The sequence below is a fragment of the Numenius arquata genome, chromosome 9 (genome assembly GCF_964106895.1).
Source record: "Numenius arquata chromosome 9, bNumArq3.hap1.1, whole genome shotgun sequence".
NCBI lineage: Eukaryota > Metazoa > Chordata > Aves > Charadriiformes > Scolopacidae > Numenius > Numenius arquata.
The window spans coordinates 17,913,369-17,929,828 of NC_133584.1; the positions used below are offsets into that span (position 1 = coordinate 17,913,369).

At 35.6% G+C, this 16,460-nt stretch overlaps 1 protein-coding gene across 1 annotated transcript in view; it reads left to right on the top strand.

The window, feature by feature from the left end:
• Positions 1-16,460, top strand: part of DNER (delta/notch like EGF repeat containing) — a 127,058-nt gene that overhangs the window by 36,026 nt on the left and 74,572 nt on the right. Inside the window, exon 2 of the mRNA XM_074153686.1 lies at positions 15,312-15,608. Within this exon, the coding sequence (XP_074009787.1) occupies positions 15,312-15,608 (297 nt within the window). The remainder of the gene's footprint in view (positions 1-15,311; positions 15,609-16,460) is intronic.

A 16,460-nucleotide genomic window follows, 5' to 3' on the forward strand; every position in this document is an offset into this window, starting at 1 on the left:
CAGGTCCCTCTGGATGACATCCCGACCCTCTGGTGTATCGACAACACCACACAGCTTGATGTCATCTGCAAACTTGCTGATGGTGCGCTCAATCACTCTGTCTATATTCTTGATAAAAATGTTAAACAGTACCGGTCCCAGCATGGACCCTTGAGGGACACCACTTGTCACTGCTCTCCATCTGGACTTCAAGGCATCCACCTTCTGGATGCGACCATCCAGCCAATTCCTTATCCACTGAACAGTCCACCCATCAAATCCCTGTCCCTCCAATTTGGCGAGCAAGATGTTGTGGGGGACTGTGTCAAAGGCCTTACAGAAGTCCAGATAGATCACATCCATAGGTCCATTTACTCTTTTTTGTTGTTGCTGTCACAGAAATTCAGTGATTCGGCAGAGGAGACCATAACAGTAAAAGTAACTTTTTATGTACTCCTGTATCTCTCCATCCCTGAGGCTTTAAACATCATTTCAGTACCATTTCACAAATCCAGACCTATTTCTTTTAAGGACAAAGACCATGAAGATATAGTATATGTCTGGTTGTGGAAGGCTTTTTCTTTTGATTTTAAGACCATAGATGGTATTTTGCTTCTGTCTTTTTTTCTTTTCTTTTTTTTACTTTCTGCTCTTTTTTTTTAAAACATGTATTTGGTTGTGGAATTCCAGGAGATATTGGTAGATGATGCATGTCAAGAACAATTAACAAAAATTGACTGGAGTTTCTCCTAATCAAATGCAGGAAGGTTAGGATAATGACTTGTTTACTGCCAAGATATGTTGTTCCTTCCAGATGAGCTTGTAATTAAGTAGCAGATCGTTGGAGCAGGGAGAGAAAATTGTATGGATTTGGTAAACTAGCAAAGCAGACTGTAAGGTTGTAAAAGAGGGATACTTTTTCTTCAGCCATTTTTGGAGAGGAGAGTGGATTTTACAGGCCTAAATATAGTTGGAAAGCTTCAGGACTGACTTGTAACCCAAGTATCCTAGGGTTGCCTGCACAATGGAAAAGGGATTTTGTTCACATGCTGTTGTTCTTCCACCAACTGTGCTTCTTTTCTTTCATTTTCACCTAGTAAAGTGTGTGCATGTATGAAATCTCAGTGTCTGAGTGCTAATTGACATCATTGTCATTTCATTTTCAGAGGTAAATGGTGAGCTAAAGAAGGCCACAGTGAAATCGCCTTTGAGGACACATGAGAGAGTTTTTCATGAAACAAGTGTGTGTACATTTGGATGACGATGTCCTCCAAATAAAAGATTAAAGAGGTGTTTGGAGTGCATTTGAATGTGTTCTTAAGGATTTGGACCTGGAGAGGCAATATTAAAGCTGGACACAGTAAATCAAATGCTACTGTAACCCAGGCTTCGTTATGAAATTCAGCATGTTTGTGAATAATTATCAGAACTGCATGAAGGATATCATAGTTGTTGACAGATATAAATAATACCCGTAAGGCAGGGTTACAGTATTTCTAGGATATTTACTTATTCTCTTATTCTGAGTCATATTTTGATTTTGCAACTGACACCTCTACGCAAGGATGCCAATATACATAAATGCCCGTTGCTCATTAGTGGCTCAGTTCCAACATATGTTAGATCATCAATTGGATAAAACAAGATTAGAATAGGAGGGTCTAAAAATCTGTAGTCTTTAAGGATGTAATTGGAGAAGATGCCCCATAATGGTGCTGCAATTACAATATATTTTAGCACTTGTAGAGAACTTACAGAACATTTGAACAAGAAGCCATAATAATATGCTGGAAAGTTTCACAAGAAAGTTTTTCAGAAGGTGAGCAACAGCCTGATTTTTCCAGAACAGGAGAGGGATGGGACTAGATGATTATCAGATTGTTTCTGTTCCAAACCATAGGTCTCAATAGTTGTAAAAATACTTTCTACTGTGTACCCTGCAATAGATGGATTTTTGTATTCCTCCTACATATTTATCTTGTAAGTAAAAGTAATAATGGAAAGCTTATACGGTATATGTGCATAAATAACATTTTTGGCTTTAATGGTTTAGAATGTAACTTTTTTTCCTCTGTCTCTTGAGACTAACATTTCAGAAAGTAGCACTTGTGCTACTTTGCTTTTTGTTTTAATGTAAACGATAATCTATGAGTATTTTGCAGCTGAATGCTTCAAGAACACATCTGTAGGCGGAGATTTCAGGTTAACGCTACAGTATCAAGTCTAGCAAGTATTTAGTGCTGACTCATTATTTAAATGTTTGCATATTCTTATGTAAAATACTTGTATTCTTCTGTTCTTGCAATACAAGTCTATTTCTGTGGACTAAAAACTGTAGAACTAGCCATATCTCTCTCTCTATTTCATTGTAACTCTGTGTCTTGTTGCAATAGAGAAGAGAATCCTGAACCCATGATTCATTATCTTTAATACTAGAAAATCGGACTGTTTCTGTGACTAGCTGTTTTGATTAATACTTCTTTCCCTTGTTCAAGTATGTTTTTGGTCTCTTCTGGTCAACTTTTAACTTATTTTGTTCTTGCTCTAGACTCTCTCCTCCAGTATTTATTTCCTATCTGATTTCAGAGTTGTCCCCCTTCTACATTAAATAAATTACTTGATAAAGGAACTTTTTATTTAGATTTAAGAAAATAAATATTATTTCTCAGAAAAATATTTTAATTGTGTCTTTAATTCAAGAATAATTTCTTTGAGGCAAAAGGCAAGTATATTAATGGGAAGAGGTTTGCCTGGATTATTGGTTAATTACATCATGTTTTTCAAATTTTTTTGACTTTCATTGGAATCTTGTAGGAACACTGTAAATCCGAAAGGTTTCCTGAATATAAGGAAGCAAACCAGAAGCAAGAAAAACGATGAGAAAATTATCTTAATTTTCTCTTTCTTTTCCATATTTTAATTATCCTTTTAACTACTTATCTTAAAATGATTTTTCAACCAAACAACAGTGAGGGAACAGGGACTAATGTACCGCAATGAGGTTATGCTGTGTTTTACCATTTTGCAAATACAGCATTAAGGATCTTATCCTACTCCATTGCACTTTCTGTCCTCAGAGGGAATGGCAGTTGTGTAGTGTCTTAAAATATCATGTAACCTGACACAATAAGATATGTAGGATATGGCACAGCAGGGATTTAATGAGCCATTTTTTTTATCCATCACAGAAGCCTCCTGCAAGGCATGCCCATAGCAGTGGTTTAAAAATGTCACATTTCTTTTCCTATTTTTCCTTTTTTTTTTTTTTAAGTTTGTTTTAGTACAAACATATTGCTGAAGGTCAAGGACAGAATACTGATGCAAGATGTGCATGTGTAGTTTTCAATAATTTTAAAAAATATTTGACATTTGTCAAAAGATGTTATCTCATCTGGTGATGTAAATACATGCATGTACAAATTGAATTTTATGTTGAGTTGGATATATATTATTGTGCAAAATGTATTATACTGTTTTGCTACTTGTAGACTCAGTGTTTAGCTGTCTCTTCAAATGTTTCCTAGATCACTATCTTTCAATACTGTTACAGTAGGAAAAGTAGCATTTTTATTATCATGACTAACACTTATATCGGAGCTAAGCATTATGAGCGACAGTGTGCATGTGCCTCACTAATGCATGTGACCTAGAGGCAATATGCTGGGTGATAGCTCCAGAAATAACCTAGAATTCTTTTACAGTACCAGGAAATACTCCACTGAATTCTTGTAGCTGTTTCCAAAGGAGGTAAGTGCTTCAGCCCCTAAAAACCTGATAATCTGGAGAAAAAGAATATTCGTAAAGACTTCTCCGTACCTCTGGACTGCTATCAGACACTTTTGTGTGTCTTGCTACCTATTATGTCATAAATCAGTATGAGAGAGTACCTTTCAAAAGCCCTGATGTTTGCCACCAAAAATGAATGTGGTGGTGTAAGAATTAATGAAATCTTACAAAAACCCCAAACCCCAAGATAGCAATGTACTTGCTAAATATCACAGGGTAAGGAGTAGGGACATAAAATTACAAAACATAAATTTAAATCAGGTGAAAGGAGTGTTTCCTCATTCATCACAAGAGTTCTACAGTTTAGTTATCGCCATAGAATTTTTTTTAGATGCCATGAAATAATGCTGAGTTCAGAAAGTGATAAATCTAATTCATAGCATCAAACATTAAGGGACTGGGCCAATAGCCATAAATTAATATTGGGATTATTAGCTAGTACAGCAGATTTGAAGTCATTCAAAGAGAGTAATAAAGGGTTTGGAGAAATAAAAACATGTAACATAAGTTTCAACTTGTCTGAATACAGACTAATTCATGAGGGTAAACCATCAAAAGAGAAACTTGTATGAGTGAGAGAAGTTATAGAATGGCATTGCTTAAAATAATACTCGTTTCTAAAGTTTGTAGTGGACAGCAAAATGACAATGTGTGTACAGTGTAGTTTGATGACAAATATAAGACCTTGTGAACAAAATTCATAGGAGAGCTTATTTAGGTCACAGCCCTGCTTTCTACAGTGCTAGAAAAATAGGCTTTAAAGTATTGTGTCTGGTTTTATAGATTCCAGTGTTTAGACCAACTGAAAGAAAGACTTAAACAAAAAAATCCTATAATAATTTATGTCATGAAGGGACAGGGCCCCTTCATTTCTGCCCTTTCATCTAAAGGGGGCACAAAGCCTGACATTTCTTTCAGAAACTGTTTATTAATATTGTAATGCATTTGGTAACAGCTATGATCTTTAGGGAAGATTTAAAATTATAGATGATTAGTTTATCGCTGGGAACTAGTGAACTGAAACTCAACTCATTTTACCATTTCTACATGTATCTTTCATCATGTTGAACAATGAGTTTACATGGCATCTTGGAGACACCAGTAAGAAGATCTTACAACAAACAACTTTCTGCTTGTTATCTCTGACATGACAGAGAGAAGAAAAATAGTAAACACACTGAGGAGTAATTCTCCTATTTGTAATGACAGGCTCCCTGTAACTTGCTGCAGGATACCTGAGATTGCATACCACTGTTCCCGAGAGATGTGCTAAACACCAACGTTCTATTTCTCTAGATCTAGAGATTTTATAGGCTTAGTTTCCTGCTTGAATTGTCCTAGCAGCAAGGCACCGTTGTCTGCACTAAAGAAATAAGAAGTCTGTATATATAATTAGGAGTTGTGAGAGTGATTGAGAAGCTGAAATTACAAGAAAATAATCAAAACCTAACATTAGAAAAATTGTATTGGCATAAGCTAGAAAGACAAAACTCTGAAAAACTCTTACTGTATATGCCACTGGAAAAATTATCATCCAGTTTCTTTTAATATAAATTTTAGAAGATCTTTTGGACCACAAGATAAATTTGGTTTTAAAAAACGGCTCGGCTCCCAAAAGGTTGTTCTACTGACTGGTCAAAATAGCTATTTCAGATGAGGTTAAAAGAAGGACTGTCTCTAACCACTGAATATAAGACCTTTATTATGCATCTGGCTTATTCTCAAGGTTCAGGCATATGCTGCTGTTGCCATACCTTAACAAGTCACTGTGTGTTAGCTGCTGTGAAGTAGTTCACTCTTAGCCTGTCATAAAATGTGAAATAAAAATTTGTAGTTTAAACTGCTTTCACAGAACAAAAATCACAGGGGCAGAGAGTGTGACTATGGGAATGATTGTCAACATGAGTGAGTGATGGTGTTTAAGCAAGGAGGAGCAGAGAAATTTTTGGCTTTTATCTCTGTTCTGAACATTGTTCAAATATTTAGTCCAATTACTTCTTGCAGTAAAATGATAAATTCTTCAGGGATTAGGAACTGGATGTTGATTTGAAACTCTCTGGACATTGCTCATTATGTGCAGACAGGTGCTTTGTTATGAGATAAAGATGCTGACTTCTCTATGTTGCCTCTGACCCTGTCTTAAAAGCAAAAATCACTTTTGACCAGAAAACTGTTTAGGTTCCTAATCCAAGAAGGAAGGCTGTAAGTCCTTGTCTGCTGTAACAGCCAGTACCTGAAAGCAGCTTCTTCACACTAGCATCCTTTTTCACTGATTCTCTTTAGGTGTCAGTTGTGCTCAGTGTGTTGATTATATTAACTATTGGTGTGTAACCCCCAATAACTATATTAAAAATGTAGCTGGGTCTTGGAATTCTAATCCTGAGCCTGAATGATTAAAATCAAATATATATTAATATACAGAGGAATAAGGTTTTTAAAATAGCAATCACGGGGAGTAACTTAATCTGATGCAGCAATACAGAGAATGCATACTGAGAGAATGCATTCATGTGTTCGCAATTTTTTTCACCTTTCTTTCAGTATTTCTCTAACTAGACAATATTTTAATTTTTGATCTGGTAGGATGTTTAACTATGAGAAATAAGAGAAAAATCAGGAGTCCACATACCTGTGATTTACTGTGTTGTCAATAGTACTTCACAGAGTGCAGTAATGTTGGTTGTAATGCTGTTTGTTTGAAAGTGCTGGAGGACGTATATAATGATGATCTATTTGACAAGGTGCATAAGCATTTTCTGTTTTATTGCTTGCCAAATGTCTCAGCTGGCAAAATGTCTCCTTTCTGATGTATTGTGGCTTGAAATGATAACAACTACTTTTCAAACACCCCAAATTTTAATCGGGTTTTCATACTTGATTTGGAAAATGTGGCTTCAGGGGCCTGCTCATTGTATCACAACTCCTAGATACCTTATTGATGTGTTTATTGTCTTTTCCTGTTTTCAAAGCCTCTTGTGGGCAAAAAGCTATGAGAGTAGCCAGTTGTCACGTCTACTGAATTTTTCAGGATTTTGTGTGGTGTTGATGGTTCAACTGTACAGTTTTACTGCACAACTCACAGTTAATTCACTTCTCTTGTTCTTACAAGAACTGCATGCCTATATCTCATCTAGAAAATATCTGAAGCCTCAGATTTCTAAATCAAGAAATGCCATGAGTACTTGAACTAATGAAGTCTTATTTTATATGAATCTGTGCCTTGAGGCTGACTGATGTTGATGCTAAAGAAAATGAGAATGCTGTTCCTGTTGCTGAACCTTGTAAGGGTTCTCTATCTTGTACCTAGCTTGATGTATAATAAAGTGTGAGCTTATGCTGTGGTCTTTTTGCCAGCTAGAGCACTTATGCAGGCTTGGTCCTCTATCTGGTTGGTTCTTCATGCAATGGAAGTAAAAGAAGTTTAATTATTTTTGAGATCTCTAGAAAACTATCAAATCTGGGTTGTTCACTGGGATCAAAATTTGTAAGGACAGACAGATAGATTGTGTAAAACTTGGCATACCTGAATAGAGGTTATAGCAGTTATAGCATCCTGTTGCTTTTTTAAACAGATAAAAATTTAGGAATTCAAGATCTTACTTTCAGTAGGATAAGTAATTTCTTTAGTCAGTTTTGAAAATTGCAGTAGCAGATTGTTCAGGAATTTTGTTTCATAAAGGTATTTGAACTGTATTCCTCCCTGGGCTAGTTCTGATCTCATTGTAACTCAGAGTATTCATGGCCAAACTTTAAGATTTTGAAGTAGTATTATTAGTTTTGGATTAGAATGTGACCCATAAGCTTAACTTCCAACTTAAATTCATCAGAATTAATTAATCATTAGTTTAAAATAATCTTTTAAAATCTTTTGCATGTAAGTTGGAACACTTGCTTGTTTGTTTTTTTTATAGAATACTACATGTTGCTTTTAGGTCAACTACTGACTTCTAGAATAATATGAGAGAGTCTATTTACTTAATTTCAACTTCTCACAAGTGAATAATGTATTTGAAACTAACAGAAAGTTCTATCTAGAAATAATGTTACGAATTTTCATATCATTATTTATCTTAATATTTTGTGCACCCTGTTGCTTAAGAAATAATACTTCTAAAAAGGGAAATTAATATTAAGAATAAAGACACTTGATAATTCTTTCACTGTGTGATGTTTTCGTAATGAAATAATGGCATAAGATCTAAACAAACAAATGTATTGTGCTACCGTAACAAGGTTAATGCTTTGTGTTCAGAATTACCCCCTACTTTTACCACCAGTAATGAGTGCGCTACTGGAGTCCTGTTTAACAATTATATTGTAGGTTGCCAACCCTTACCAAGAGTAAAATGAGATGATGCTGAGGCAAAAAACCTCACTGCTAATCTTCACAGATCTATTGGTACTTCTCAGATCCTATCTGATAAGTAGTTGACCTATCTTCAGGATGGATATTCTGACATAATTTTGTTTTTGAAAAGCATCTTTGCCAATCATGGGTGTTGCTCAAAACAGTAAATTGGCTTAGTCTGTCTAGTTGACATGTAATGTTAAATCCACTATATCTAGACAAATACCAAACAATTTTAACGCCTTTCCCAACGGGATAAAGGAAAATATATAAAACAGGTATTAAAAATAATCTGATGAGAAAAGCTGAGAAAAACTCTAAGGTGCTTCTCAGTAATTATTTATGTATATGCTCACATCTAGCAGTACTCTGTGGTTAGTGTGAAGTAGATATTTTCCTTTGTTGAGGGAAAGTGATCTAAATTTATTTTGTAGTTATTTCAGTATGCCTTGGGGTAAGAATGTGCCTGGAGGTAGGTATAGCAAAGCAGTTGATATATGGTAACTTATTATGCAAGGGTAACTTAGCCATTTGCTGGAGCTCTGTTTTTAAAATCTATCATGCTGTTTAAAATTTGCCTTGTTATCTTTGCTGGTTTTTCAAATAGATTTGGGCAGCCATGCTTTGGTTCTCAATTAAACAGACAATTTCTTTAGGCATTTTTTTGCTGCTTCACTGAAGTAAAGAAAATGTTTTATATCCATTTATTACATTCACTGGCAGTTTCATTACTCTGAACATTCAAAACCCATAGAATGAGAATGGCAGCTTGGAAGCAATCCAAAAGGCTTATGGTTAACAGTGTTTCAAAGAATCTTGTTCTGAATTATCTGATAAAGGTTGCACTTCTTTATTAGAATTATTGATGCCTTTCCTGATGGGTTGGGGCATTCAGTGGAATTGCTAAAGGAAAACAGTAAATATTTACTTCTAGAAAGAAGTTGCTTACATTGTAATTTCAGCATGATATAGTTCTTGGTGTTAGCCTTTTAAATCTTGATTAATTCCAATTCTATTTTGCAGCTTGTAGTTAGTTTCTAATAACTGATGTAGCTGCCATATCAGTGTTTTATGCAATATATGAATGTTTTGTCATTACATTGCTTTGGGGGATGGGAAAGCAAGCCCCGATTGCTCTGTTTCCAGTACTGTATAAAGCACTTGTGTTACTGTTGTCTGGCCATTCTTTGAAGTCACTCATACCCAAGGCTCCAATTGTTGTAATTCATAGCATATGGCTACTTGTTAGTATGAAATAGCACCATACTCACACATTTTTTTTCTTCTGACAAATTGTGGCATTCCAATTCCTGTACAGACTGGTGTTTGAGCAAGGTGCAGGTGGTCACTGCACCCTGTGAGGAAGTGTTTCACTAGGACATGGTACTGGTTCTCCACAGGTGAAAAACCTGTGGAAAAGAATTACTTACCAAAACTGTTCTTAAAAACATACGCAAAAGTAATTGCAGGCGGCTTTTCAGTAACAGCCATTTAAAGTGGAAATGCCTATGTACACTATGGTGAGGATACTGGTTAAACTTTACATTCTCATGAGACAAAAAAAATCTCATTCATCCTAACTCTGATAACCTCAGTGTATTAGCCACTCTTTTTATTTCTATGTTTGGTCACAGCTGGAAAATGAATGTATTCTTCAACCTACTTGTTTTCAAGCAGATCTTGTTTTGATGAAGAGTATAATGTCTAAACATGCAATATCAATATGGTTTTGCTGTTGTTTATGGATTAATTAGAAAAGAAAATATAATTTAGGATTTTTTTCTTAACTTTATCTTTACTGGATATTTCTCTGAACACTTCTGTTCATTTGAGCAAAGAAATGTTCAGAAGAAACTTGAATAGCCACAGAAAGAAGCAAAAGGGAAAGAGAAAAAAAAAAAGAATAAAAGAAAAAAACCTGAATAGCCACAGGTTACAGAGTTAGAGACATTTATTTATTTATTATATTTATTTGTATTTCACTGCTGCTTGAGAGTTCCTATCAACATCTGACTCTGTCTTTCCCATCCTAAAAAAATTGCTTTCTCACCAGACAATTCAGGCAGTGTGAGAAAGGAAATGTGATCTCAATTTTACAGTTAGGAAAGAGGCAAAGAGAGAATCTGTCTCTTCTCAGGTCACACAAGATGTCTCTGGGAGAGCCAGAAATTGAACCCACGTACACTGCTTGAGTCCCACTGAGTCACAAGACAGCCTTTTCTCAAAACAAAGGAAACTGTATTTGTTCAATATACTCATCTCAATGTTTTTTCTGTGGACACTTTTTGGAACTCTTGGGTTTTTTTTTCTATTTCAGTTCATCCTATTTTCTTGTGTTTTGTTTCCTAGTTTCCATTAATTTTTAGTGTGTGATAGAATGGGATTTAAAACTTCACTGTGTGAAGGATTGAATGAGACTGGGTTTAAATAATAGTTCGAACATAATTAAACTGTTCTTTCAAAGAGATTACATTTCGAGATAATCTTTATTGCCATTGCTACATAAAAGATTTAAATCTGTTTCCATCTCTTTTTTTATAAATTGATGCATATGCAGAAATAGTACGATATTTCAGATGTGCTTTTAAGAAAATTCTTTTTTTTTCTACTTACTGTATTAAAACCAAACAAATAATATCTTAGACTGTTGGTTTCAATTATTTTCTTTCTAAAGTGTTCAGAAGTTTATAACTTTTAATGCATTGTGCATAGCTTGAAATCACTGTGTCTGATCCTTCTTTCTGCTTGTGATATGTGGTGGATCTTCCCATGATTTCTTCCTGGAGAACAGTTGTTTGCTTTTGTGTTGGGGAATTTCTTCAACAATGTGGGTGCGAAGCAACTGATTTAACTTCTAAGATCTGTTTTTACCAGAACCCATGAAGAAACTAGCTGTCTAAATCCCAATCAGCTAAAGTCACTTTACAAATTTGAAAAGCACAACGTTTCCTTCTGTAACTGGCAAAATTATCTCAGGAAGCCATTGAAGAGTTGGAAAATTTTGGCTTTTAATATCTGAAGTCTGTTTCAGAGGTTATGAGTGCTATTGAACACATGTAAAATATCAGCCTTTGACATTGTTGTGGCAGCTTGTCTTTGTTAACAGGATGACATTCACTATGTAGAATGGATTTAAACAATCCACCGAATTCCTAGTATGATGACTGGGTTTACTCTGTTTTTTCCATATTTTTCTGACATTGCAAGCTGATGTTGTCTGTGGTTGTAGGCAACAGCAATGAAAACTGAGACAAAAGTTAGTTTTGTACTAACACATCTAAGAGGAGAGTCACAGGTGGAAGACAGGTTTTGCATAGTGTTTAGGAACTTATCTAAAACCTTCTTTCTAGGCTTAATGTTCTATTTTTTTGAAGCTCTCTCAGGGATCCTTTCTGACTGTCTCCAGGTAGAACAGGTAGAACCACTCTGGAGACACTGAATGAGCATAAAATCACAAATTGATGTCACCACAAAGAGTACCACCGGACAGATCTTGCAGATGTACATCTTGCAGTTTTTTATCTTAAACTGAAACCTTAGGAAACAATTAGACTGGCTGGCAAAAGCCCATGTTTGTGAGTGTGACTCTTAAATGAGACCGGTGTTAGCACCATATTTGTACTGTTTGGTCTGCCTTCAGAAAATTAACTGCAATATGAAGGGCACCGTGGTATGCATCTATCTTAGTATTCTGTTGGAAAAATACTCCAAAATTATAGCTGTCCAGATACATGAAATAATAATTTCATGCAAATATATTTTATGATTTTAAGCTGAGCTTTGTCAGCTGCAACTGCTGACTGTGCCTATTTAGTCACTGAGTGTATTATGAAAACAAATAGCCTATTAAATGGAGAAATGGGGGTGAAAACAAGAGACCTAGATCTAAATATACTTTCTTAATCAATATTATTACAATTCTACACCTAAAAAAAAAAAAGCTGGATTTTTTAGCAGTGCTTATATTGTGTTCTTATTTAATTGTGGGCTATATGGATATCTATTACTTGCTTCCTCCTTCTCTCTATGCAACAGGGTTTTAAAATACTATGAACTTCACAAGGAATGACTAAAAAAGAACCCTTTTAATTGTGTACTTTCAATACAGTTATGCTCAGCTCTCAGTGTTGAGACCAAGGATATTGTTTACTTTTTTTTCTGTGGGCTTCAAAAGTTTGTTGAATGTTAAGCATTCACATTTTGCTGCCTTTTAATTCTGATGTAGCCATGCTGTTCACTGTGGAGACGTTTCTCAGAGCCCATGCTAACTATTGCTGCCACTTGGGAGAGGGTGATAAGAACCACAGAAACATCACAACCAACACAAATTAATCAATTTTATTTCCTCCTCTCTTTTTAGCTGTTAATCAGAATGAACTCTCCTTAGTTCAACAGAAAACTTATGTGCACAAAAGACATTGATTTGTTTTGATAGGTTTACTGAAAGAAAAATGAGATTTAGAATTAATAGTAACTAAGAAAAGGGAATGGTAAGTTAAAATCCTGCGAAGTACTTCATAAAACTCAATTCTGAGAAAGTGCATGGCTGAAGTTCTACATCTACACTCATATTTTTTTATTCTTCATCTAAACCAGTCTTGATTATTTTCACTTCTACTCTATATGGAAGGTTAGTGGCAATTCATAAGGCACAAGGTGTTCTTCAGTGTGTGGCATGGGAAGCAGTAAGCAGTGTTTGTCATGAAGCATGTTCTGTTTCCAGTCAAACAAGCTCAAAAAAGATTACAGCAAATAAAATGTATCACAGAGCACTTTTTATTATTTTGCTTATAGAGTGGATGTATTCACTAAGGGGAAAAAATGACCTTTGTGATTGTTTGAAAATGTTATTTTTTTATTTCTTGTTACTAGGTTTGCAAATAATAACCTTAACATTTTAGGTGTGATAAGAACAATTAATTTCCTCAGAATAGAATAAATGCTGATTTATTAATAAAAAATGGGTTAATGTGAATTTGGATTAATTGTGAAAGAATGAGTAAAGACCTTATCCAACAATTGGGTAGCTGCATGTCTCAAACTCAGATCTAGTAAAAGCAACTAGAACATAAAAAAAAACTGTTGTAAACAATTTTTTAAGTGGGCTTTGTTCACACTTCAACACTTCTTAACTTCAACACTTTTAAAGGAAATGGAAGTTTCTGTGAAAATCTCTTCTGCTTGGCCGTGGGAGCAAGCATAAAATCTGATTGACAAATTAGAGAATAGAACTAAGTTTTTTTCCTCTCTGAAAACTGGTCTTCTCTTTTCTGTCACATAAATATTATTTTGCAGAGAGCCATCTAGAAATTGTTCTTTGAGAACTTATATATTCTGTTGATTTGCAGGAGAAAGAGACTTTAAGGAGATAAGCCCATCTGATCATAAAAATCCATATTCCTTGATACTTGATATATTAAGAATATATAAACTCATTATACAGTCGAGTTTTAAAAATGCAGAAGAGTCAGAGCTTGATCTTGATGTTTAATGTATCACCTGATATGTATGAGATGTGTCCCCATGCAAAGCTAATAACATTCAGAGCTGTAAGAGAACCACAAGATAAATGAATAGACCATATATTTTGAAGTCTTCCACAGCCTCTAACTCTTCTGCATCATCAGTACAAAACCTGACATTCATTATTAACTGTCTCCAAAGGTAACTTTCATAATGTTTCCTCTGTTTTCTGTCCAAAAATGTTACAAAGGCTGGGGTATACAAAAATTCCAGCCAAAGAGAGAGTTCTAGCTAGGGTAAACACTAGTACTGTTTTATATAAGAAGGTGTAATATTAGGATTTGGTGTCCCTGACTTTGAAGTGATGGAAAGGTAAAATTTCTAGTGTAGACCCAACACTTGTTTTTATGACATTAATGATATATAAAGCTTATGTAACTCTTATGATAATTGAAACAGATGTTTAATAATAAATAACTGTGGTGCTTTAATGAGAAATATAATAAGAGCATTGCTTATGCAGGGAAGGAGTGGAATATTGAACAGGGAAGAGCTGGGTAACGTTTAAGACTGGAGCACTTGGGTGAAACTTGCATCTAAAGACTGAGAAGATGTCTGTTTCTAGTGATGGGTTATCACTTCGATGTGAAGGCAAATTGAGGGAACTGGCTGGCTGTCTTAGTTGGTCAAACAATGACAGTGAATCAGCAGTGAGATTTAACTCTAAGGCAAACATTTCTTAAGTAATATCAAGGAAGCTATTTCCAGGACAAACCAAAGGTTTGATGCATTTGCAAAAGACGGTGCTAAACTTTGGAGTCTGGGATGCAAAAATGAGCAGGTGAATAGAGGGCTTGTCCTCCACAAGGAGACTGAGCAAGCATGTCTTATTTAGTGTATGAACTGAAACTTGAGAAGAGTGTGTAGATGTATTCTATAAATACATTATGGATGTAAACATCAACATGCAAGAGGGAAAAGATATTTAACCTGAAAGTCAATGATGACATAAAAATCTGAGTACAAACTAGCTGTAGACAAATTGAAGCTAGAAATTCAGGCAAGCAGGACAGGGATTTTTTCTATATCATTGAGCTCATTCTTGTCCTCTACTATTACAAATGCTGTTTTAAAAATAAGCACATTTTTGCCCCAAATTTCTAACTCCCGTTAGAAAGTTTTTAGCATGAGAATGTATTAGATTCTGAAACTGCTGTCTGCTAAACAAAGTGTGGGCAAAAAGCCCGGCTGTTTTAAAATGGAAGTTGTGTCCACAACTAGGATTGTGTGATGTGGTTAACTCTGACAACACCCAGCTGCTTCATGACCTGGTGATCTGTATGAGTTCTGTGCCCTGGTCCTTTTCTGTTATTGTATTTAATTTCTAGATGTTTGTTATTTTCCCTGGATAGGTTACTCTTTTAAGATTGTTTTTGAAAATTGCTGATTATGAACAGTGGCCATGTTCATACTTCACGTTTATCACTTTGCTTGAATGCATCAACAGTGAATTAGCATTAAATGGTCTGAGAAAAGCGGTTACTATAGATTAATCTATATTCTTTAATCCTTTGAATGCACTTCCTTGAAGATATATCAAAGATGAGCTTCGTTCGTAAATATGTTTAGAAGATAAATACAGGAGGGGAAAAGAATCCTGTTTTATGGTCTTTGTAAAGCTCAGAAATAAATACTTTATATGCAGTAATTGACCTGTATGATGTGTTTTTCCCAGTTTGTTTCAGATCCTTGTGCCAGCGACCCCTGTCACCATGGTAACTGCAGCACTAGTGGTGATGGCTACCTCTGTCTCTGTAGTGAAGGCTATGAGGGAAAAAACTGTGAACACGCATTGCACAGCCTTCCAGTCTCTGAACGGACAGAGTCAACATCACCTAGACAGAGCAGACCAGTCTCATCCACCTTGGAACCCGACATTGTTCTTCCTCGTTCGAGAGCAACTGTGACATTACCTACATGGCAGCCAAAAGCGGGACAGAAAGTTGTAGATCTGAAATGGGATGAAATAGAGGTGAGAATATTCCATCCAAATGAAAATGCATGGAAAAGAACTTTTAATGTCATCACTGTTGTGTTGTCATTTGTGTATGATTTCATGGATATCTACATGAGAGGACTGAAGATATCTCTGCCCTGAGTTAATATACTAGTAAAATTAAATGCAAAAAAAGCGATACTTATAAAAAAGTAATGGGTTTAAGTTGGACAAATTGTTGTATTGGGTATGTCTTTGAAATGGGGTAATATTGTTTCTTCTGGTCATTTGTATGACACCATATCTCCAACCATCAAATAAATTTAGGAAAATAGAAATGTTGAAGCAATACCTTTAGTATATATTTTTGCTATTTCAGTTATAATCACATGATGTTTTGAAAGGTATGGGTCCCAGCAGTGCTAAGAAAACATAGCTATTTGAGGATTGCTTGGCAATCCCAAGCACAAATACAGGCTGGGCGGAGAACAAATTTAGAACAGCCCTGAGGAGAAGGACTTGGGCGTGTTGGTTGATGAGAAGCTCAACAGGAGCCAGCAATATGTGCTTGCAGCCCAGAAAGCCAACCACATCCTGGGCTGCATCAAAAGAAGTGTGGCCAGCAGGTCGAGTGAGGTGATTCTTCCCCCTCTACTCCACTCTGGTGAGACCCCACCTGGAGTACTGCATCCAGCTCTGGGGCCCCCAACATTTAGAACAAGAGGGAATCGCTTTAAGCTGCAACAGAGTAGGTTTAGACTGGACATTAGGAAAAAATTCTTCACAGAAAAAGTGGTCAGACACTGGAATAGGCTGCCTGGGGAGGTGGTTGAGTCACCTTCCCTGAATGTGTTCAAGAGTTGTTTAGGTGTGGTGTTGGGGGCTATG